The sequence below is a fragment of the Erpetoichthys calabaricus genome, chromosome 17 (genome assembly GCF_900747795.2).
Source record: "Erpetoichthys calabaricus chromosome 17, fErpCal1.3, whole genome shotgun sequence".
In the NCBI taxonomy this organism is placed as follows: Eukaryota; Metazoa; Chordata; class Cladistia; order Polypteriformes; family Polypteridae; genus Erpetoichthys; species Erpetoichthys calabaricus.
The window spans coordinates 75,930,528-75,956,456 of record NC_041410.2 but is presented as its reverse complement, the minus strand read 5'-3'; the positions used below and the strand labels follow the sequence as shown (position 1 = coordinate 75,956,456).

Sequence of the window (25,929 nt, the reverse complement as noted above, 5' to 3'; positions counted from 1 at the left end):
GGTTGCTGCTGGAAGAGGTGTTGTTGAGGTCAGCAGGGGACACTTAACCTATGGTTTGAATGTGGATCCCAATGCCCTAGTGCAGTGACGGGCACACTGCTCTATAAAAATGGTGACGTCCTTCAGATGAGATATAAACAGCAGGTCCTGACTCTCTGCAGTCACTAAAGATCCCTGGGCCTCCTTTGTAAAGAGCAAGGTGTATCCCGATGTCCTGGCTAAATTGCCCACCTCGGCATGGTCATTCTTGCCCCCTAATCATCCGCTGTCTCTGATTGGTTAACTATCTCGCACCCCTTCACTACCTAACAGATAATGTGTTATGAGTATATTGGTGCAAAAATGGCTGCCATTGCATCATCCAGGTAGATGTTGCACATTAGTGGTGGTGTAAGTGGCTCCCCACTCAATGTGTGAAGCGCTCTGAGTAGCAAGAATAAGTGATGTATAAATGTAATAAGTTATTATTATTATTACTATATTATTCTTTTGATAATTCATATTGTACAGCAGTATTTTTTATATTTCAGCCCTCTACCTTTAGTCTTGCTTGCTACAATATGAAACCATTCTGTTCTTTCCCTGAATGATGTGACAGCCCCCCAGACATAATCAGGGGTTCATATCCCGGCTTAGTTTGTCTATTAAATTGGGCTGTGATAGCCTGGCACCTTGTTTGGCATTGATTCATTCATTTACATCCATTTGCTTAGCAGATGCTTTTATCCAAAGTGACTTACAAAAGAGGTCAACATAATCGAGTAAACATCATACTGGGGGATTGTTTGTGAACAAGTGTTATGGGACAAGGTTACCATCACAAGTGAAGAGCTCAGAAAAAATGATAGCTAGTTCAGGTCCATCCATCCATCCATCCATTTTCCAACCCGCTGAATCCGAACACAGGGTCACGGGGGTCTGCTGGAGCCAATCCCAGCCAACACAGGGCACAAGGCAGGAAACAATCCTGGGCAGGGTGCCAACCCACCGCAGTAGTTCAGGTCCTAAAAACCTAACAAGTAATATCAATTAGACAGACATTCACCAAACACAGAGTCTTCAAATGCTTCTTAAACACATTGAGGGACTCAGTAGTTGCAATGGTGGTGGGCAGCTCATTCCACCAGCTAGGAACTACACGTGAAAAGAATATGGATAAGATTTAATGCCACCCCACATCTGCATGGTTGAGAAGGAGCATAGGACTTCATAAGTGTCTCCATATATATAGCTGCTGACACGTTGACTGCTCTGTAGGGAAGGATCAACGATTTGAACTTAATATGTGCCACCACAGGGAGACAATGTAGTGATCTGAAAGTGGAGTGACATGTGTCACCAGACATGAACCAGACATGCCACTGCATTTTGAATCATCTGCTGTGCCTTGGTGACACTTGCAGGTAGTTGCAATAGTCCAGAAATAACAACTAAAGTTGGACTAATAGTTGTGCTGCATTCTCTGTTAGATATGGTCTGAACTTGCAGATGTTGCATAGAGTGAATCTGCAAGACCAAGAAACCGCAGCACTATGATCCTTGAAGGCGAGCTGGTCATCACCCCAAGTATGCGTAGAGACTTGATGGATGTTAGCGATAATGAGCTGAACAGAAATAGGGTGCTGTATAGACAGACAAGCTGGGAGAAGAAGAATGAATGTCTTTGCCAGGTTTGGTTGGAAATATTGTTCCAGTATCAGTGAGACATGTAAAAATTCAAGCTGATACCATGTGCTCCTCTGCAGGTAATGACAGGAACAGCTACATATCATTGGCATAGCACTGATAGGACAAGAACATAGAGCCTATTGAAGAGGTGTATAGAGAGAAGAGGAGAGGGCCCATCACCAATCCTTGGGCTAAGAGTGGGCTTCCTGAGAAGGGGAGTTATTAGGGTCTGTTTGGCCAATGTAGCAAAAATACCAGTGTTAAGTGAGGTGTTGATGACGTGTGTAACTGCAGAAATGAGTGAAGGAGAAATAGCCTGGAGAAGATGGTAGGGAATGAGATCAAATAGAGAGATAGTGGAGCTGCTAGAGAGGAAGATGGAGAGAGGATAGAAAGAGGAGAATGTTGTGGTGTGTCCAGCAGGGAGCAGACTGGCTAATGGACGTGATGAGAAATGAATGCTGACAGGCGCCTTTTCCTATTAAAAGGTTGCAAAGTTATCAGTAACTAAGGTGGTTGAGGGGTGGAGATGGTGGAGGTGAAAGCAGAGAACAAGCTATGAGTATCGAAAGTCTCGCTAATCCTGTTTTGAAAGATTCCTGTATTGTGTCCAGCAGTGCCCCTCAGTGCATTGGAATCCAAGCATCTTCTCCTTTATGGCATTTGAGCAAAGCGTAAAAATCATCCATTTTAATCAAATGATGTTTTTTTCTGAGCTGGAGAACTAAAACATTGAGTCAGCTCCAGAGCACAGAGAGTATAAAAGCTGTCTACACACAAATGAAAAGGAAAACACACACCAAGGAGCTTGTAAAGTAGATTCAGACCTGTATGTGTCACTGATTTAAGACACCATACTGCACAAATGAAATTTATCATGAAAGATGCTAAAATTATGATGAAAATAGGAAAGGGCATGGAAGCTACACACCAAAGGTTAGATTGCACTAAACCCACAAAGTGAGGATTTTCAGTCTATTTCAGACTTGTAATTGGCCTAAGACTGTGAGCGAGTGTGCCCTGCATTGGACTGGCAGCCCACCCGGGATTGACTCCCATCATGTGCTTGATGTTGCACAGATTAATCTCAGCCACTGAACCCTGAACTAGATTAAGCTGTTTAGACCTTGGATGTATGGATGATCCTGGGCAGTAAGACAACCCCGAAATGTTTATGCTGTGGATAAAGGCTCCCTAAAAGAGCCTTGAGCGTTGAGCTCCTCCTCGAATGGCCACAAGGGAGGCCGCCGCCTAATTCCTGGAAATATGTGAAAAATGCGCCACCCTTGTGTGTTTTAATTTCATTTTCTGTGCAAAGCCGTCCTCCCTGTTGCTTTGCATAAGCTAGCGAAGAACTATTTAAATTGTTTTGCCCACCCCTGAGATGACCTTTGCTTGTAACAGTCTTTTGGCTCCAAAGCTCTATCCTCGGGACTCTCCAACTGTCCTCTGACATGAGGCGTGTGCTGGGTGTAACACAGAAGAGGAAGCGTATGCAACAGAGTTGTGGTGTGAGGGACAATGTTAACAATATTGGTGGTGTGCTGTGCAGCTCTGACTAAGTGCGCCAATTCCTGACCTGGCACTCTTTGTCTTCTTTACATTAGCTCCTCTTCCAAGAGACCAACCCCGGTGTGCGTTATGAGTACACAATCCATCGAGAACCAGACAGTGAGAATGACCTCCCACTGCAGGACTTCTCCTGGCAGTACAGCCCTTGGACAAAGTGCAGTGTCACCTGTGGAACAGGTAAGAAGGGGACACCAATGACTTGGACTGATTGACCATTACTAACATAAGCATGAGAATGTTCCATCCATCTTAACACACACTGTATGACCACATGTCTGTGGACACCTCTCCAAATTCCTAAGTTCATGTGTTTCGACAGCACCCATTATGAACAGGGGCACAAAATCAAACACATTTCAATTGACCAACACTGACAGTAGAGTGGCTCGTACTGAAGACTTTAAATGTGGCACCATCATAGGATGTCACCTTAATTACAAGTCAATATGTGAAATTTCTGCTCTGCTAGATCTGCCTCAGTCAACTGTAAGTGCTATTACAGCAGGGAAAATAAGTATTGAACATGTCAATGTTTTTCTCAATAAATATATTTCTAATGGGACTATTGACATGAAATTTTCACCAGATGTCGGTAACAACCCAAGCAATCCAAACATACAAAGAAATCAAAACAAATAAGTCCATAAATTAAGTTACTGTATGTGTAATAAAGTGTAATGACACAGGGAATCAATATTGAACACGCTTACTGAAATTTATTTAATACTTAGGAGAAAAGCCATTGTTGGTAATGACAGCTTCAAGACGCCTCCTGGATGGAGAAACTAGTCGCATGCATTGGTGTGACTTTGGCCCATTCTTCCACACAAACTGTCTACAAATCCTGAAGGCTCTGGGGGCTTCTTCCATGAACTCTGATCTTCAGTTCTTTCCATAGATTTTCAATTGGATTCAAGTCGGGTAATTGACTGGGCCATTCTCTGTATTTGGGTTCATTGTCTTGCTGAAATGTTCACCCTTGTTTCACCTTCAGCATCCTGGTAGATGGTAGCAGATTCTTATCAAGAATGTTCTGGTACATTTCTTCATTCATCCTTCCTTCAATTATATGAAGTCTGCCTGTACCATATGCTGAAAAACAGCCCCACACCATGATGTTCCCACTTCCAAACTTCACTGTTGGTATGGTGTTTTTGGGGTGATGTGCAGTGCCATTTCTCCTCCAACATGGTGTGTGTAATGACATCCAAAGAGTTCAATTTTGGTCTCATCTGACCAGTATTCATTGGCTTGTCCAAATGTTGTGCAGAAAATTTTAAACAAGCTTCAACATGCTTTTTCTTCAGCAGTGGAGTCTTGAGCGGTGAGCATGCGTAGAGGCCATGGCGGTTGAATGCATTACTTATTGTTTAATTTGTACCTGCTAATTTCAGGTCTTTCTGAAGCTCTCCATGAGTGGTCCTTGTCTCTTGGACAACTCTTCTGATTATTCTTTTGACTTCTCTGTCCAAAATCTTGCTAGCAGCACTTGGTCATGGCCAGTTTATGGTGATATGATGTTCTTTTCACTTGCAGACTATGCCCCCAATGGTGCTCACTAGAACAATCAGAGGTTTAGAAATACATCTGTAACCAATGCCATCAGTATGTTTTGTAATGAAGGTCTTGAGAGAGCTCTTTGCTTTTACCCATCATGAGATGCTTCTTGTGTGACACCTTGGTAATGAGAAACCATTTCATAGGCCATCAATTAGGACTAAACCAGCTGATATGAATTTGCACTGATAGGGGGCAGGATTCCTTTCTAATTACTGACAGATTTCAGCTGGTTTCTTGGTTTTCGATGCCTTTTTGCACCTCCTTTTCTTCATGTGTTCAATACTTTTTTCCTTGTGTCATTCCACTTTATTACACATACCTTAATTTATGGACTTATTTGTTTTGATTTCTGTATATGTGTGGATTACTTGGGTTGTTACCAACACCTGGTGAAAATTCCATGTCAATAGCCCCATTAGAAATATATTTACTGAGGAAAACCTTGACACGTAAAATACTTATTTTCCCACTGTATTATGAAATGGAACTGTCTAACAGCAGCAACAGCTTGGCCATGAAGTGGTAGACCACACAAACTCTCAAAGCAGGGTTGCCATATCCTGAAGTGCATGGTGCATAACAGTTTCCTATACTCTATTGCTCACACACAACACAGTTCCAAACTGCTTCTGGAAGCAATTTTAGCAACTGTGTGTTGGAACCTTCGTGAAATGGGTTGTCAGCTCCTCACAAGCCTGAGATCATTTATATGAATTGCCAGACATCAGCTGGAGTGGCGTAAAGAACGCCACCATTGGACTCTGGAGCAGTGGAAACAGGTTCTCTGGACTGATGAATCATGCATCACTATGTGGCAGTCTGATGGATAAATCTGGGCTTGATGGATGAGAAGAGAACGCTACCATCTGGACTGCATAGTGCCTGCTGTAAAGTTTAGTGAAGGAGGGATAATGTTCTGGGCTCTTATTTTTTGTTAGCATTTGAGCTAGGTCCCTTGCTCACAGTGAAGGGGACTGTTAATGCTACAGCATACAAAGACATTTTAGACGATTGTGGCAACAGTTTGGGAAGGCACTTTTCTGTTCTAGCATGACTGCAGCCCTGTGCATTAAGCAGATCCATAAAGACATATAGGCCTGCACAGAAGAGTGACCTCAGCTGGTCTTCTTGTTCAACATCAGCTCCTGACCTCACAAATACTCTTTTTACTGAATGGACACAAATTCCCACAGATACACTCCAACATCTCATGGAAAGTCTTCCCAGAAGAGTGGAGGTTGTTTTAGCTGCACTGGGGTGTCAGCTTCATATCCATGCTTATGGTTTTAGAATGGGATGTCCAACAACCTCATATAGGCATGATGGTCAGGTGCACACTAACATTTGGCCATACAGTATAGCCTGTTTGCTTCTCTTCATCTAATGTATCCAAGAAAGCACCAAGCTGATGTTCATTTGCTTTTCTCTGGCCTCTAGCTGGTCGGTAGTCAGAATGTTGGTTTGATTATGAATTCAGAAGAATAAAGCAATTGGCTTTGAAGTTTAGTCAACTCTCATTAATAGATAATAGATAATAATGGCCAGTCAAGTCATGTCAGCCACTTGGGTATGTCTGGCCCTGACAGCTAGAGTTCATATCACCATGAGATGTGAAAGTCATAAGACAGCCTGATTTGTTTTGAGCATGTAAACTTTGTTTAGCTTCTTAGAATTTTTAGTCTGGTTTCGTCTGGGTGGAATGTGGACATAAGTCTGGAACTACAGATCATGAACCACAAAATTGTGCTGTCTCTAATAAACATTAGTAATCCTTTAATGCGAGTGGGTGCTAAATCCAACATTGAACAAATCCATACCTACCTTTCCCAAGTCACCATGACTGGATTATGTGATCTCTTGTGAACAGCATGTCTTGGCCAGAGCCATCATCACCTCCACTTAAAGACTGATGACTTTGCAGCTCCAACAGCATGACATAGAGCCCCTGTGTCCACTAAGAATGACGTTGTCCACCCGTCCATCTCTAGGTGTACCTGACAACAGAGGGCTGCCAATTATGCTGCTTGGATCACAAAGATGCCAGATTGGTGTCTGGTAATTTTGAGATTTGGCTCCACGCTCGGTGGTGTTTTATAGAGGTAATGAAATGGAATTCATGGTGTTTTTGACATGTGTGCTATGAGTATTCATACACACCTAAGGCCACACTTGTCGGCCACATAGTTTTTTGACCTATGGGAAGTTTCAGCAGCGTGACCCTCAGGCCTCCTTTATTCTTTGCCATGAAATTTTAGGGACTATCACATAAAATGGAGAAGCACCTGTTATTGTCACATCCACCTGTCTGTATGAAACAACTCCACTCCCAGTGAACTGGCCTCGTTGAAATTTGAAAAGAGTTATTTTTTATTGCACAGGAATGTAATTTCAGAACTCCGATTTAGAAAGCGTCAATGAGCTTTTAAAACTGAGAACATTCTGTGCAAACTCAATTACTGATTAATTATACTTTTTTTTTTGCCTCGGAGGAGGTTATTATTTCATCTTGTATATTGTCCTCTTTTGCATGCCTCAAAGCCATTTGTGATGACAAACGATGTTAATGAAATGGCAGCAGAGTCACACGCAGCTGGCAGCTCACCATCATGTCATATGCTTTTATATGCACAGGCGGACTTCAACAGATATTTGCACTCTCCATTGATTGTTTATTTTTAATGTTTTATGTTTAAGAAATATGAACTACAATTAGCAATTGTAGGTGCCAGGGTGGATGTACTAGTATCCTGACCAGTGAGAAGGGTAGGTTCTTGACTGGACAGGAGGTTGTATTGGAAGGACATGGATAGAACAGCCGCAATCAACCTGGCCGAGAGGCCAAAATGGATAAGCAGGGGGAGATTGTCTGTCCAGAAAAATTCCTTCCCCATTATATGAGATGGCAGCATCCCTCGGGTGGAGGGTAGTTGTAGTTCAGGGCAACATAGGAGTTGTAGTTCTAATTGGGGGAAATGCAGAAAAGAGGAGACCTTCTAGTTTCTAAGGAGGTTCCACCTGGTCCGGAAGTGCTTCCTGGATGCAGTATGGTGGCACCTGAAGTATTCTCAGGTCAGGCATAGAAGCAGCTGCTCAGCCTCATCCAGCCAAGATGGAGTTGGGTGGAAGAGGACAGCGCCTGCCTGGAGGTCTAGAGGGATAATAGAAACAAAAAGCAAAAGCCAAAAAAAACAAAAAGAAAAGAAATAGTTTTTCTGTTAAGTGTGGAAGCAGCCCATTTAAAAGATTTAATAAAAGTAGGCCCTTCAACCGAGAACTTGTGTTTGTCGTGGTGAGTTTGGGGTTAAGGGTGTCGGTAGCACCCCCCATCCCACTGGTCTCACCACAGACCATCCACAGCTAACATCTAACAACAATATCCATGTGATATTGTAAAATGGTATTTAAAATGTGTACTTTCTGTTATTACTTTTTTATTTGGATATGTTACAGAAATACTGTATTTAGTAAACAAAAATGTGAAATCTGTTTTTTTTTAAGTAGCCTAAATGAGGAAAAATGTAAAACATTCCAACTGTCGTAACAGTTAACTACAGTGAGTCCCTGAATGTTAAACCATGTGCGCATCTTCTAGTTCGTTTCTTATTATTGCTGTGCTGTCGCCTCACAATTTTAAAGTCCATTGCTCCTTTTCCTGCGACCTACCGGATGATGTCTGAATATATGCATGTATGACTCTTTTGCAATAATTAATTAGTGGAACTCATTTTCCTATGCAATACACACAATGAACAAAAGACATTGTGGCTCCAAGGTTCTGATATTTGGCAGATGTGACATGATGGGGGCTAGGGGTCGGAGGTCAGGGTGACGTCCTCTTGGTCGATGACTGACAGAGATGTGTTCATTGCTGATGTGTGTCCACATTTCAGGTGTTCAGAGGCAGATTGTTCACTGCATGGAAAGGACAGAAGGGATAGTAGAAGAGCACTACTGTGAACCGGCAACACGGCCAGATGACCAGCAGGCCAGCTGTAATGAGGAGCCATGCCCAGCAAGGTCAGATCTTCACCTTTTTCTCTATTTTAAGCATTTGTGTGGCTGGCATGAGCCTGGTATAGTTGGAGACAGGCCTGTAAGAAGTAGCTGACCACAGTCATTTGGTCCCCACTGCAGTGATATTTTTCAAGCATGGTCTGAATTTCGGGATGCACATGCATGCGGAGAGCCCATAAAGTGGTCACTGTATGCAGCTTGTACTGAAAACTGTTCTGTGTGGGAGGTGCCAGTCGCCTCCCCCAGGCCAAAATCACTGCACCCTACATTTGACTTGCTAATTTAGTAGAATCCAGGTCAATAGCTTCTTGTTTTTGATGTGAGAAGATATTGTTCTCGGCGGCCAGCAGTTTAAGGGTAAACACCACATTCCTTGTCCTTTTTTTTCCACTGCAGATGGTGGGTGGGAGAGTGGCAGAAGTGCTCAGCCACTTGTGGCGACAGCGGAACCACAATTCGGACGGTGCTTTGTATCCAAAGTGTCGGATTGGACGAGCAGAGGGCGCTGCAGCTGTCTGAATGCAAACACCTAGAAAAACCTGTAACTGTGGCACCATGCAACCGGGACCGAAGCTGTCCTGAATGGTCTGTGGGCAGCTGGACTGAGGTGAGATGGCAAATTCCCTTACTAACACTAGAATGATCTACAGCATGGTAATGGTCTGCTCTTTACTCCCTGTAAGGACCCATCCTCCCATATTATTCATGGTCCCAGGAACTAGCATGTCCTTTCTTACACATGTTGGAAAAATGTCCTTCAGTTTAGTTTTACTCTGTCTAGTTTTCCCAAATTTAGGATTTCCTCCAAAATTCCCAAGTCTTTTTTTTTTTATAATTCCAACATAAAAAGCTATTATGAAAAATATAACCAATCAGCAAGAGAAAATCCCCTAAATAGGTAATTATGCCCACAGATGTCATCCTCTTATGACCTAACTCCCCTGGAGCTTCCTACCTGAACAGTCAAGAAAATTATTTGTGCCATTTTCTTTTGACAGCTTTGTGCTGCCCCCATCTTGGAAGTGAGTATGATAGGAGGCTGAAAGGGAGCAGACTAATCCTTTACTTTTCCCCAATTCCCTGTTGTTCTTCTTCTTGATTGTTTGATGGTATCTGTATTCCTGAGCTAAGATGGATGTGAAAATTAAGTGGAGATGCAGTGTTGAGAAGGATAATTGGTTTTAAGTACTGGCTGTTACTGATAATCTCACAGGGTGATCTGGGAAGATGGTGACTAAACAAAACATTGGATGAGGTCATATCCATCCATCCATCCATTTTCCAACCCGCTGAATCCGAACACAGAGTCACGGGGGTCTGCTGGAGCCAATCCCAGCCAACACAGGGCACGAACCAATCCCGGGCAGGGTGCCAACCCACCGCAGGACACACACAAACACACCCACACACCATGCATACACTAGGGCCAATTTAGAATCGCCAATCCACCTAACCAGCATGTCTTTGGGAGGAAACCGGAGCGCCCGGAGGAAACCCACGCAGACACGGGGAGAACATGCAAACTCCATGCAGGGAGGACCCGGGAAGCGAACCCGGGTCCCCAGGTCTCCCAACTGCGAGGCAGCAGGGCTACCCACTGCGCCACCGTGCCGGGTCATATCAAAAGGATTTGGTATAATAATTTTATCATTGAGCAAGAATGTGAGAAGAAATTACTGCATATCTTTCAAATCAACTCACCTTGGTTTACCTCTGTACAAATACCCTATCTTGTGTGAATAAGGGCTTGTTTTTACTTATCATGTGAAGCCAGAGTGCAAACGACAACACAAAGCACATGCATGGTCAGAGGCCCAAACACATTCATGCTTGAGGGTGGCCCATTCACCTAGTCTCCTAGCCCTATAAGATAAACAAATGGATTTCAGATATTTTTGCATGCCTGCCTTCTGCTTTGATGACCTGTTGCCTCACATTCAGCCTTTTGTTCATCATTCTGGTGCCCACTTAACTAGCCTATCCTCGAAATTCACCAGTTTGGATACATGGCAGCGCATCTGCGTCAGCGCATTCCGTGTGTAGCACGCTGCTTAAACCCATTGCATGCCAGCCACACATGGGGACGTCCCTCTGTGTCCAAAATCATTTTCTATACAAAACTCTCGTGTCAACATGTCAAGCATAAAACCTGCACACATACTGCAATGAAAAGCATGTGCACTGTCAGCAACTAAAACACATTTGTATTTGTTTGGGCCTGTACATTCGCCATGTTAATAGTCTTCTAGTCAGTTGGTAACAGTTTTTGGTCAATGCTGCATACCTAAAAACTTCACAACAGAGAAAGTATGACTCTGCTGATGGACAAAGAGTTGTGCCTGCTATTACTGACTTATTAAGGAAAAAATGATATGGTTTGAGTGTCAGACCTATTGACTAAAAGTAGTGAAAGGAGAGTGGATATTCTCATAAGTTGGGGTCCTACATGATCAACAGATGCACTTTAGATATTTTTGCATGTCTATCTTGTGCCTTTATGACTTGTTGCCCCATTTTCAGCCCTTCATTCATCATTCTGACACACACATAATCATCATATCCTCAAAATTCATTACTTTGGATACACGGCACTGTGTCTTCCATGCACAGAGTCTCTGTGTCATTTTCACTAAACCAGCCTTTAATGTTTGTATCGGTATGGAAGTATGAAGATCACCTTTGCATTAGAACTCCATTCCAGCCAACTGCACTGCTACTTGTGCAGCCTCATTTTCTGATTATCATGTGTTGGCTTTCCACAATAAACTAATTGTTCTTTTTTTGTTGCTTTTGGTAACCACATTGCATTGATGAACTGAACTGGAGGGGGTCCAGTTTGGTGACCTTAGAATCACGTGGCTGCTTTTTGCAGATGACGTGGTCCTGTTGGCTTCATCAGGCTGTGAACACCAGAATGCACTGGGACAGTTTGTACCCAGATGTGAAGTGGTAGGTATAAGGATCAGCACCTCCAAATTTGTGGTCATTGACCTCAGTAGGAAAAGGGTGGACTGCCCTCTCCAAATGGGAGGTGAGTTACTACCTCAAGTGGAGGAGTTTAAATACCTCAGAGTCTTGTTCACGAGTGAGGGGAAAAGGTATGGTGAGATCAACAGACGGATTGGGGTGGCAAACTCACTTATGCGGTCACTATACCTATCTGTAGTGGGGAAGAATGAGCTAAGTCAGAAGGCGAAGCTCTCGATTCATCAGTTCATCTACATCCCTACTCTCACCTATAGTCATGAGCTTTGGGTAATTACCAAAAGAATGAGATTGCCGGTGTAAGCAACCAAAATGACCCTTCTCTGCAGGGAGAGAGGGTGAGAAGCACAGGCATCCAGGAGAGACTTGGAGTTGACCCTCTGCATCAAAATGAACCAATTGAGGTGGTTCAGGTATCTAATAAAGATGCCTCCTGGATGCCTCCCTGAGGAAGTTTTACAGGCATGACCAGTTGGGAGGATACCCCATTGAAGACCCAGGGCTCAATGAGAGATTTATATCTCACACATGGTCTGGGAATGCCTTGGGATCGCACAGTATGAGTTGGCATGTGTGGCTGGGGAAAAGGACATTTGGGCTTCACTGCTTAGACTGATGCCCCCATGACCCTACTTCCGATATGTGGTGGAAAATGGATAGATTGATGGAACTCATTGATAACCAGCAGTGAGTTGATTTGTGAGTTCCCATCTTTAAAGTGACTTACCCCGTGTCTAACACTACTAGCGTCCATGTAGCTTCCTCCATTTTCACACTGACGGTGTGAATGAGTGTCAGTCATTAGGGTTTCCTCATTCATCTCCCGTTGTTAAACCACATTTCCTCGTCAAACATTTCCTCACTTTGAACTTTTAACAGACAACATCTGCAGAAGATGTCATTTTTTAGTTTGGTGTTGTTGTAGCTCAGTGGTCTCAATGATACCAAAGATGTAAAGCCTTCAAAACTGAGCTGAAAACACATGCCAGAAACCCAACTGGCCAGCCCAAAAATAAGTCTCACCTAAGGGGAGCCTGATCCTGGAAAACTGGAAAGCTTCTACCTCAGAAATGGATTTACATAAACACACAAAACCAGGATAAGGCAAGTAACCCAGTTAAGAGAGGAACTTGGCAATTTAAAAATGTGTTTACATGTGCCAGTCCATTTATCGAGTAAATGGCAAAACACTCCAGTGTCATTAAAATGTGCTAAAAGAAAGATTAAAAATCATCAACTACCGCTGTGAATCCAAAAATGAGTGGAGCCAGTGTCTTCTGAGATTGAGCTGCTGAGCTTGTAGCGGTCCGGTCAACGGGACAATGATTTGTTTAGTTTTTGGTGGATCCCAGGAATGCACCAAGCCTTAGCCGAACTCACACCACACACACACACATACAGACACAAATTTACAGCAAATTGAATAAATAAATAATTTAGTTATACATTAAATGAAAAGGACATATAAACAACTAATAACCAGGCGCCCCCACCCTTCCCCTACGACAATAGCAAATTCTAACACACAACAATAAACACCTAACAATACACACTCACGACAGAGTCCTTAACACAGTCCCAATGCAGCAGTAATGGAAGAAGTGGTATGGAGGAAAGATGACGACCCAGGAACAGCTTTCTGTGAGTAATGTAATAAACAGTCCTACCAGTATTCCTGATGTGGTGTGGGGTGGTGAGATCTGGGGAGTGATCCCTTCCATGAAGCAATATGACCAATCCAACACTAGTCACATGACAGGCAGGCACAAGACAGTCCATACATCCTTAGAGGTTCAATTATCCAGGATAGAAATGATATTCCACAGAGAAGAGACAAATGGGTGAATACAAACACCACCAAACAACGGGGTGTCCTTGCTGCTTAGGCAGCTCCCTTTTAAAGTTTCCTCTGGCCCTTCTTGTCCCCAGCAGCCCCTGCACCCATTGCAGACGTCCAATCGGGGCAATACCCTTCGGGGCAGACTTGGAAATGGAGCCCATTGATCCGTAGCCTGCTACTTGCTTACTACTGTACGTTTAGCTCATAAACATAAATTTATTGATTTCTGAAATATTGAGACAGATTACTTTAAACAGGAGAAAGAATAATGTGAATATTTGCCTCAGACTACAAAGTCCTTAACTACAACCTGGTTAAGGCCTTACATAGAGGATAACATGTGTTAACCCAATTTCTCATAGACCAATATCCTGGTTTCTCTAAATGAAATAAGGGTATGTATAGCATTTTGTGAATAACCAGGTTATTCAAGTGCATATAAATGCACTCAATGAGAACTTAAAAAGTGCCCAGAAAGTCACAAAATACAGAAATACCTTACCATGGAGAGAAAACTGTAAAGAACACTGAATATAACAGTGAAAGGCAACCTTTTTCGAGTTGCAGCGCACTAAGTCCAAAAATTTTCTTTCGCGACGCACCTGAGGGACTGCCCATAAATAAAGTTGTGACGACACAATCTATGGACAATCGCCAATAAAAACAGTAGCGTTCGTATTTTCTCGTTCTATATTTGTTCCGCCGCCTTCTATCCGTACAGTGAACAAGATCTTCTAACAACGAGACTTTTTAAGTCTCACAAGATGTGTTTTTGACACCGCTGGTGTTGATATTATGATGAATGGTGAACAGCGAAAATTTTAACTTGCATTCAAAATAAATACATTCGTTTATTCAACAATCTGATTAACCGTTACCTGTTTTTCCAACATAAAATATTTTTTTTAACATTATCTTTTTAATCAACCAAAAGTTCAAAAACACTAGCAATTTTAAATATTTTACAAAAGTTTTCGCAGCGCCCCTAGAAAATTCACACCAGTTGCCCGACAGTGGAATATAAGATAGATCCAAAGCAAGGTTCTTATTAAAAGATGTTTTTTAACTAACGACAGGAAAAAGCTTAAAAATATGAAAACCCAAACAAGGCAATCCGAAAGCAAACAAGTCTCAAAACAAAATCCAAAATCAAAATCTTTAAACAGAGGTAAAATGAGCAGATGAAACCATTAAACCAAAAAAACAAAGAAATCATATAGAAGATCCAACACTCCACCAAAGCACATTTAATGAACTGCAAGGGACTCGCTTTCCCAGCTTTCCTTTAAAGACTGGGGGCTGTTCCTTGAGGTGAGGATCCACCAACAAATTCCAGAAACATAGGAGAACAAGAAACTTAATAATAAATAAAAAAGAAAAGAAAATGTATAGTAATTATAAATATAGTATACATAATTAAATAAAAAATAATATAATCAGAAACAACGGCAATAACAAAATCGAAAATGAATAAAAAAGATATATAAAAGGAATTTAAACTGAAGCCAAGGGAATAACCCTAGCTTAAACATAATAGATATGAGATGATAGATGGAACTACTAGTAACAAGATTGTACTTTTCAGTCTTCTCAGGTATTTCATATTCATTCGAATATAAACATTACTTTTGGCACAATTCTGAAGTTAAGCTTGTGCCTGTTGAACTTAAGCCTTCAGCCTTACACTGATCTGACAAGACTCTGGGTACAATTATTAACAACATATCTGTAGCTGTCCAAGCAAAAGAAACATTCCTCTAGCTATAGGCCATTATTTTCATTGTTTGTGTTTGACTTACGCTTGTCCAAATTGACTTACTGAGTTGAGTGACAGAGAATAAACACAATTTCTAAAGGGATCATTGGAAAGGAGCATCAGAGAAATTCGCAAAAGCTGAAATGTTGGAGTTTAGTGACACTAATGTACTACAATCTAGACATGGATCAAAGCTTAGAGTAAAAATTAATTCATAGTCTTAATGTTTGAAATGCAGAATCACTGACCTTAGAGAGGTGTTTCTTTATACTGTTATACAGTAAGTATGAATGTGTACCCAAAGATTATAGTGATTCTGAAAACAGACCAGGAGATGATAAACAAAGCACTGGAACAAGACATAGTCAGACATGCAGAGGTCAAAACTAGAAAGGCACAAGTACTGAGCATTGAAGTAAAAGGGAGAAACCAAAGAGAAAACTCTTTAAAGTAAAGCTAAGGTCAAGATACCAAATGAAGCCCACTACATGAATTTTTGAAGGTAAACTAAATGAGAGGATTGCAGTGACAAAGTTTTATCCACTGAGAGATACAGTAACTCCATGTGCGATCACCACCATATTTACATCGTCACATCTGATGAAGTCATCACAGTCACATGAAACAAAATTTGTGTAAAAAAATTAAATATTATTAACTGTTATAACATTAACTTTATTAAAACAACACCAAAAGTAAAAACTAATGCTAGGTTTGAATTTTCTATAGCAAAAAAATAAATTATATGCATGTGTTAGAAATGCTAGGAAGATAATTAAAAAGAAACCAGAATCATAGCGTACTGTAGGTCTGATCCAAATCTGGGACATTTTTACACTGCCACCTCAATGATGGCATGTGCTGTATGTAGCAGGAACATGTGATCAACAATGGACCCCCATCAGTACAAATTGTAATATCAATATTATGATATCAATTGCTGGTCTTGTGTTTCTGTTATGTACAGCATCTGCCATCATTTTGGCAGCACTATAAAAACAAGATTGCACACTCAGTAATCTGGCCAAATTTTGAGCCCCTGAGGAGATATGGTGCAATTTTGTTTTTTTTTTTGGGAAACTATCTTGTGATCATCACTTACTATCTCATATGTACCACCTTTTATCTTTTAGCTCTATCTTTTGGGCATCACCACATCCATCAGGTTGCTGTGCTCTGCCATCTCGACAGCCAGATCCTGCCGACTACGCCACTGTGTCCAGTATTGGTAATGCAGGATGGGCAACACAGGAATATTTGTAACGCCAACTAGAAAGAAGCAAACAGAAATGTCCAAAATTAGTAAACAAAGTGAATCGCTGCTCTGGCAGTATTAATGATACTTCCACGTAGCCTTCAATCTCAAACAATATAGCTCTCGGGAGCTCTGTCTCACAGTAGTCTCCCAGGTCAACTACCAACTTGTCTCCAGCTGGCTGGCTTTTTATGTCGCTGAGTTCCTGAAGGGGTGGGGTTAGGTGTCCTCATTGGGCAGTTTCTCAGAGCTGCAAGTGGAAAAGGAGGAAAGAAAGTCAGTGACAGCACCCCTCCTGCTGTGACGTGCTAACACTACCTTGACTGAGCATGTGAGGAGGCCCTCTGATGCACATGCATTATAGTACACATAGGGCAAGAGAGGCTTAGACAAGCAGAGATACCAAGGAGACGTCCAGGAGGAACATTATTTTTAAATGTATTCTATTACTTGTCTTTGATTTTTTTTAATTTATTCTATTACCTGTCTATTTTCAGAGCACCATGTAATGTCGTGTATTATTTTCACAGAAAACATTCAGATTGAGACAGTGAAACTGCAACGCTTGCACCACACGTTCCTCTTTCAATCCCAACTATTGCTTGTTTTTTGGCCTCACTGTCTTTAAAGCTCTTGGCAACTCCACTGTCCTCTTACCTCAAATTGAACAAAAAGAAAGACTTTATTGTAAGTTTAAGACAACAAATACAGGCAGGAGTTGGGGATGAAATTGGGAGAAGCTGATATCCTGAAAGAAAAGGTACTCACTTTGTAATACCAGTGTCTGAGCTTCAACTCAGATACATGGCCTCCTTTTAATCCAGCATATTTCACAAGAGTTGTCCCCAGAGAGTATATTCAAAAGAGCCCCTCATGACTTCTAGTGTACCCAAGCAAACTCAGATGTGACCTAACCCTGTGCCATCCTGGACAGTATGTCCTGTTGTGCATGATCCTCTGATTTTCTGACTGATTTCTTATCTCTTATATCTGCAGTGTTCTGTCACCTGTGGCGATGGAGTTCAGAGACGTCCTGTGTCTTGCAATAATGGAGTGGAAGTGGAGTGTGACCCTACGCAAAAGCCACCTTCAGAAATGCCTTGCAGCCTTCAGAGGTGCCTCAAGAGGTTGAAAGTCTTTGGAACAGAATGGGTTGGCAGTGGAGCTTCAAGCAAAGAGCACTTCAATGAGATTGATTTGAATTCAAAAATTGAGAATCATCTCTCCAGACCCGGCCATGGAGTGTCTACAGAGCAGCGCCCAGAAATGTCTGGTGACCTCAGCAATGACATTGAAGTTAACTTCCCCCTTTATGGTAGGACTGGGCCATCAGATCACAAAAGTGGTACCAACGTGTTTGTGGATGATTTTTATTATGATTACAACTTCATCAATTTCCACGAAGATCTGTCCTATGATCCTTTGTCTGAACCAGAGGAGCCTAGGGAAGATATACTGACTAATAACCAGAGTAAAGATCCAACACTGGTTATTTCTGAACCCAACATAAAAACAACTGTCACTAGTGTATCTAGAGTGTCACCCTCTGAGCAGACACCTGCCACAGATTTATCTCAGAAGTCAAAAGACAGAGACCTTAGTGGTTTCCAAGAACATGACAAACATGTACAGGAGGACTTGAACAACTTAGGAGAAAAGGACACAGATGAAGAGGATGAAAAGACGTTTTATGAAGAAAATCAGTTCTTGCGTGTTGTGGAAAAGGAAGTTTTGGTCACACCGGCTAGCAGCTTTTCTGTAAGAGTGAAAGTGGCAGAAGATGCTACCACAACAGAAGCCCCACTGTCAACAAAAGTCAACTTGGTCACTCACAGCTACATGCAAGAACACCATGACTCTGAAGGAGGTCAAAGTCTTGGTGTCCAAATTAAAATGCAAAAGGGGGATAAGACAACTAAGAATGAAAAAGTTAGTGAAGAAGAAGAAGGGCCAGACCCACATGATGATTATGGTGTTAAACTGGGAACTATGAGCACAGAAGATGGAGATTTCATTAGTTATTATGATTTGCCTACAAAGAAGTATGCCGGTGAGGTGAAAGAAGGAATAGAGGCAGACAATCTAAAAGAGACAACAAATTCAGAAAGAATATTGCTGCAATCAGAAGACTGGGCTACTACAACATCTGTAACCAAACCTGCAACTCCTAGCCCTACTTGGTTTCACCTCTACAACATGCTGACTACAAACGATGTTCAGTCATCTACTGAAATGACCCTGTATCTTGTGTCCCGAGAAAGGACTTCTGCCTTCACAGAGCTTCCAGACCCCTCTCAGTACAACCTTCTTGAAGAGGCTCTGCCCACAAGTTCTCAGGCTAGTGAGGTCACTGACGGTCCATTAAGTAGCCCAAGTCATTCCTGGGTAGAGATCGACTCCAATGAAATCATTATACCTTCAGGTGTCATGGGGCCCACAGAAAATAACAATCCAGCAACCACACACATTCCCATAATTCAGTCCAGTGAAGGCTCCCTGTTCCTAGACAATGTTCAGATGCAGGTTACAACACCCATGCCACAGGATCTACCATCTACTCCACTAGAATTCCCAGAGGTCAATGTGACTGCATTCTGGAGGACCGGGAACTGGAGCACCGTGAGTACTGCTGTGTTGACTTAGATTTTAATCCTGGCAATGCACAAGCTTTAGGCAGAGGCCATGGGCACCAATTTGCCTTGTTAATCCTAGCTGGTGCCCAGAAAGAAATGGAGGAGTAGAGACTAACAAAACACTCACAGCAAAGCAATAAGGTTATTGCAGTTAGATATAACAAATGCCCAGAGGTGAATGATTATGGTAGAAACCGAATTTGTAAAGTCATTTAAAAACATGATCACTATTTTCACCATTCTCAAAAAAGTCTTCAGAGTTGATTCTAGTTTGCACATCAATCACTCTGTTGACCAGTCCTACGTGTTCTGATAGGGCAGACTGATGAAAACTCAGCAAGTCTCACATTCCTAAAGGTCTTCCTTAGTTAGTCAATGGAGAGGCAGTGGTATGGAAGGGTCAGACTGTTAAAACCTCACCACCAAGGTTTAGGTTTAGGTTTAGGTTTAGGTTTCTTTATTTAGTCATGTTTACACAAGAAAACATGAAATTTGCCTTCTCAGTTGCATCTAATAACAGGTAACAGACAGAATGAAATAAAACAGACAAATAGATATAAGAAAGGTTAAGGTAAGGCAGTTAGATAAAACATATTTACACAAAAAAAAAAGGTTACAGGATATATATCAAAACCTTAAACATTATCTCCGATATTTCTTATTGAAAAGTCGTTTGGCACTAGGAAGAAAGGAGTTTCTGGAGCAATTTGTGTGGGTTTTCAAAGCAACTATCCTTCCTGATTTACTGAAGTTTAGTTCTACATGTAATGGATGTCTGTCATCAGTTGAGATGATTTCCAGTTTCTTTAGCATTGCCCTCTGACACACACACTAGTCAAATCATCTACATCAGCCCCAATAACTTTAGCTGTATACTTCGTAATCTGCTGGAGCTTTTTTGAGTTTTGGTTTATCAGACTATTAAACCAGGCAATGAAACTGAAAGTGATGACAGACTGGATCATACTGCGATAGAAGGACAACATGAGGTCCTTGTCTACTTTAAATAGTTTGAGTTTATGGAGGAGAAATAAGCGCTGGTTGCATTTAGAAAATAATTTTTTTGTATTAGTATTCCAGTTAAGATTGTTATCTAGGTAAGTTCCTAAGTATTTATATTCATTCACTATTTCTACCTCCTCTCCCAGAACTACAATAGGTGAACATACAGATTTCTGTCTCTTAAAATCAAATATCATTTCTTTGGTCTTTTTTACATTCAGAGTGAGAGAGTTTTTATTGCACCAGTTTGCCATACAGTCCACTTGATTTAGAAAGTGGCTTTCATCCTCCCCAGATATGCATCCTATGATCATGGTGTCATCCGCATACTTAACAATGGAGCAGTGGTCATTGTTCTGTCTCAGGTCACTTGTGTACAGAGTAAACAGTAATGGTGATAAGACACACCCAAAGTTGAAGAGCTTGACATTACTCATCAGTGTAGTAGCTCAGAGTGATTAAGATTTCATCACTAGCTGCAGTATTGACTCTCCAGCAGCTTACTGTTAATGGGATGGGGAAATGGAGGTCAACCTGTTGATGGCTCTAAAGAATTCGAGTAGGCTAAGCTGATTTTGTTTCATGATTATCTTGGCAGATTTCCCAAATTTCCTAATGGTTTTCAGAATGTGTTTACTGCTGTATGTATTTCAAAGTTTTTTTTTAATAAATATTAATTAATGAGTTCTACTTACACCAACAGAAGCAACTCTCATTCAGCTAGCTTATTTGCCTCAGTCAGCATATTTCTGAGTGACTTGCTATATATGCTACTTTCATCCTGCATGCCATGAAAATAGCTGGTGAAAATAAGAGCACAAGATTTTCCTTTTATTTAGCTTTGCCGGAAGGTACTCAGTGGTGTGTGCTGATGCATCACATCTACTGTATGAAGTTCTGGGATCAAATCTCAAACATGTGGCCAGAATTTATCAAGTGTCTCAGAATTATTTGCCCTTAACATCTGACTAGGATAAGAAGTTTTTCTACCTCAGAGTACAATATGAGAAGTAGTTTTGCAGCATCCTACAGTTACTCGCAGCAAGGTGTAGGAGTTCACATTTGTGAATGAATGCCATCACGATTTTCCAATATGCCATGCCACAAAATGGCACTCATGAAAGCATTTTGTAGATTTCCTTGGAAACATTTTGTAGTTTTCTGATGCTAATGCAAAGGCTTCACCACAAAGATGATAATATTAAGATTAATAACTGTGTATAACTGTGTCATCATGTGGTAAAAGACCATTCCCACAGACCATTCCATCACTGCCGACAGGCTGGACATCGTGTTCTATGACAAGAAGAGGAAGTCGCGCATATTCGATTGTGAAGATATTCATCATTGTGACAATACGGGATGACAACAACACTGTGAACAAGAAGGCAGAGAAGATCATCAAGATTACAGACCTTGAGATTGAAGTCAGACACATGTGGAACCCGATGACAATAGTTGCGCCTGTAGTCGTAGGTGCACTGGGAACCATTGAGACCAGGATTCAATAGCATCTGGGCAAACTCCCATTTAGATTCAGCATGAAAAGAGATCCAGAAGAACACACTCCTCAGCATGGCCGCATTCATAGATGAGTCCAACAAGCTGGAATTCAAAGCCTGGGAGGTCTGGTTGACCTCTGGAGAATGTACCAGTGTAGCATAGTTTGTTGAAAGGAGGACGGTGATTAAGAAAAACACAATAATAATAATATGTTGTGCGGTACTGCACATGCTGTAATGATGTTGAGCAAACTCTGTGGACTGTGATGCACTTCTTCGTGAAGGACATAAAATTTTCTTTTCCGTTGTTCAGTCCCACGTTCAAGTTTCTTTCTTGCAGTCTGTGTGCATTTCATTAACATTTTAATCTGTCAAGACAGCAAAAATTTAAAAATTTATTATAGATCAAAATTAATTATGAAGCAAATATTATGTATGTAGTTCAATCCCATAAATTCCCCCCAATATAAAGTGCCACAGTATCTGTTGAACTTGGATTTCACCTGTTGTAAGAAAGCTGAGCACTGACTGTTGGATTTGGAAACAGAGTCATTAGCCATCTCTTCTAAGGGTATGCCTTATCTCAAGAAGATGACATTCAAGGGGGACGTGATTGTGTTCAAATAAAAGGTTTATTTGGAGTGCTCTAGAGTCATGCTTTGAATTGGGCCACTTCAACATCAACAATAATACAGTTTGCGTCAATGAGCCCGTGTCTTGAAATTGTGATATCACTTGCGATTCATATACTGTGTGTGTGCTTATCCACTCTTGGGGCGCTGGTGTTTATGTGCGTGCCATCAATCACACCAGCAGCTTTATGAAAAACAGCGATCTTCATAAATGTAGTTTGCTTTAATATTACCTCACATGGAGTGGTGGGGAAATGTATAGATGTGCATATTACCTCAGGACATTCAAAATTTAGTTTAAAATTCGAGAAATGGCTAATTGTGACATACCCAAATTATTGCTATTACAAAGCTAAATTTTCCCCATGTCCACAAAACGTAACATTACCTGACACTGCATGGCTTCTTCGAGTAGATGGAGTGATCATGTGGTATACAAGATTTATTGTGAATATTATTCCATCTCTGGCAAATCGATATCTATTTACAAGTTCATTGTTGTCCACTGTTTCCAAAACATTCCACCTTTCCTGAAATGTGCAAGCCAATCTCTGCCTGTACTCCATCGTCTGGCATCTCCTAGTGAGTTAGGACAGCTCATTCTTTATCCTAAATTCTGGTGAAGTTAAGAGTAGTTCCCTAAATTAGGATAAACGATAAAATACTGTTGCTTCTTCTCCTAAGAGTAGGACCAAATTTGTATCACTCTGAGATTTTTGAGCTAATTAGGACCATTTTCCTTCTCTGAGATGCTTGATAAATATGGACACCCGTCTTTAACTGTGTGGAGTTTGCATGCCCCCTCTGGGCTTTGTCACACATTCCTAAAGGTGTGCATTTGAGGACAGCTGGTGACTCTAAATTAGCCCCCGTGTGACTGTGTGCATTAGTGTGCAATGTGACTGACTGACCCTCTGCTCAGGGTTTTTCCCCCATATTGTACCTTGTGCTTCCAGGATGGGCTCCAGGAATCTCAATAAAGTAAACTGGTGTCTCCTAACTGGCCTTGTGCGATTGAGAGTGTCTTGAGTGCCCTATCTAGGGTTGGATTCTGCTCTGTGCCCGATGCTGCTAAATTTACAAATAAAGGAACAACTGAATAGAAAGACAGCATAGGCAGCTCATGGGACTGGCGTGAATATGTAAAGTTACATTATCACAGATAGGCAGTGGGCACACTGTGATTCTGCCCTCCCTTTGCAGTGCTCGACCACCTGTGGACTTGGGGCGATCTGGAGGACCGTAGAGTGTGGCACTGGATCAGATGCAGACTGTGATGTTTCTAAGAAGCCAGCGCCTGCTCGCAGATGCTATCTCAGGCCCTGCTCAATGTGGCATATGGGAAACTGGAGCAAGGTAACCAATAAGATTGCTTAACTGGAACCAATGAAAAGGTTGAATAGTTGAATTTTCCTTCCGCCAGTGTACTAATGTAGACTAATCTCACTGTTATCAAGAGCACATTTCATTACACGTTGTACTTGTATAATTATGTTAATGACAAATAAAGAACTTGAATTCTGAGTCACAGCACCTCAGTGTATGTGGGCACTAGGGCATAGATGCCTTAACTAAGTCTTCACTTCAAAAGTCATGGGGGTCTATTTGATCTCTCCGACTCAGTCTAGCTAGACATACAGTACAGGCTGCATCAGTGAGAAGATAAGCTAAGCAGCACAGATTTCCCAGCAGCTCCCTTCACAGCGTTACTTCTTCTTAGTTAAGGCCATTGATAAAACTTGACGGAAACACTTTCTACACCCAAACTATGAAACCCTGATTCCAGTCCAGTCCACATTATCAGACACTGATAATGCCCTGTGATATGGGAAGCCCTGATCTTGGTGCCCGGCTGCAACACATGGATGCTTTGTGCGCTTTCCTTGTCAATCTAGTATTTTTCTTGAATTATTTTCTTCAAAACACATGAAAAGAAGGGCTGACTGACTCCTTATCTCATCTTTATACATCGGTTGTTATTTATCACTACTGCTTCTTTTGTCTTTAGTGTTCCAGTAACTGTGGAGGAGGCCTAAAGACACGGGAGGTCCACTGCGTGGACACCAGAGAGCAGCGGCTCCTGAGGCCATTTCACTGCCAGGCCATAGAGCACAAGCCACCCACAAGCACAGCTTGTAAAACTGAACCATGTCTGGAATGGTACTCTTCATCCTGGAGTGAAGTAGGTGCCACTCTCCCACATTCATTGCCCATGTAGTCACTCTCTGAGGGCTGCATCTTCTGACATGGACCCCTCTCTCCGCAGTGCTCAGAGGTGTGCGGTCGTGGACAACAGGAGCGTTTTGTTACTTGCCCAGAATTTGGAAGATGCAGTGAGAACAACCAGCCAAATATAACAAGGAGCTGCAATACACATCCCTGCACCAAATGGGTAATGGGATCTTGGGGTCAGGTAAGTGTGGTGCTGTCTGTCAAAGAGGTGGAAATGCTGGATTACATAAGAAGAAGAAGATAGAAAAGCTGGGGGTTACAGAGTAATAGAGTGGTAATGTAGGGACAGTAGTTGGTTTAGGAGAGGACAATTAAATCCAGCCAAACATAGACCTCCTGGCTTGCTACTGTGGACCCTGCTCAGCAATGTCCCCTTCTCTTTTACTCAGTGCTCAGCAACTTGTGGAGGTGGCCTTCAACGCCGTCTGGTGAAGTGTCTAAACACGAAAACGGGTGAGACGGAGGAGGACAGTGACAAGTGTAGCCATGATCCCTGGCCCGAGAACACGCAGAAGTGTAACACGCAGGAGTGCAACAACATGGAACCAAGTGAGTCCAACTAGAGTGTCTGTGTGTTCACTTCAGCTGCTGGGTGAGCTTACATGATACGGTATATTGGTGTTATGGTGACATTGCTGTCTTGCTCTAAGGTTGATTTCTCAACCATGCTGACATTCTCTATTGGTGGCTAGGGGGTGATTCAAAAAGCTGCCAATTCTGAGATTCATTCATCGGTTTTCTAGCACAGGGCTATGATTGGGCTGTTTCAACAAAACAGGCACAAAGCAGGAATCAGGCCTGGGCAAGGTGCCAGTCCATCACAGGACACAGTCGCTTGCATACTGATTCTAACTCCAGTCTGGCCAGTTCACAGCCGCCCTGTCTACCTAAAATGAACAAACTAACCACTGTGCCACACCTATTCCTTTTGCCTGGCACTACCAGGGTTCCTTAAAAGGACATTTCTTGACTGTGCACTGGTTCTGGTTGATGTAGTTGTCGGTCTTTAGCCTAATAGAATTACGCTTCCTTGTTGGTAATTAGAAGAGACTGCCTGGAACTGCCAGTGACAGGCTGAAACCGTCTGATCCCCAGTAATAGATGAAGTTCCACGATAGAAAATTTTCAAACATTTTTGGAATTATGAGCTGTGAGTGGTCGACAAAGACATGCATTGCTTTGCTCGTTTCTGTGGCTGACTGTGGTCAAAGGCTTGATGTGGCCTGTTGGGAATTTGGCCTGCAGTAATCTCACATTAGATAGTCCGATTAGCGTCCT

General features: G+C 42.0%; 1 protein-coding gene across 1 annotated transcript in view; it reads left to right on the top strand.

The window, feature by feature from the left end:
* LOC114667294 (A disintegrin and metalloproteinase with thrombospondin motifs 7) overlaps positions 1 to 25,929 on the top strand; it is a 92,102-nt gene that overhangs the window by 57,515 nt on the left and 8,658 nt on the right. Inside the window, exons 16-23 of the mRNA XM_028822548.2 lie at positions 3,276 to 3,417; positions 8,691 to 8,817; positions 9,211 to 9,421; positions 17,647 to 19,269; positions 23,623 to 23,775; positions 24,428 to 24,601; positions 24,686 to 24,832; positions 25,041 to 25,200. Of these exons, the coding sequence (XP_028678381.1) occupies positions 3,276 to 3,417; positions 8,691 to 8,817; positions 9,211 to 9,421; positions 17,647 to 19,269; positions 23,623 to 23,775; positions 24,428 to 24,601; positions 24,686 to 24,832; positions 25,041 to 25,200 (2,737 nt within the window). The remainder of the gene's footprint in view (positions 1 to 3,275; positions 3,418 to 8,690; positions 8,818 to 9,210; positions 9,422 to 17,646; positions 19,270 to 23,622; positions 23,776 to 24,427; positions 24,602 to 24,685; positions 24,833 to 25,040; positions 25,201 to 25,929) is intronic.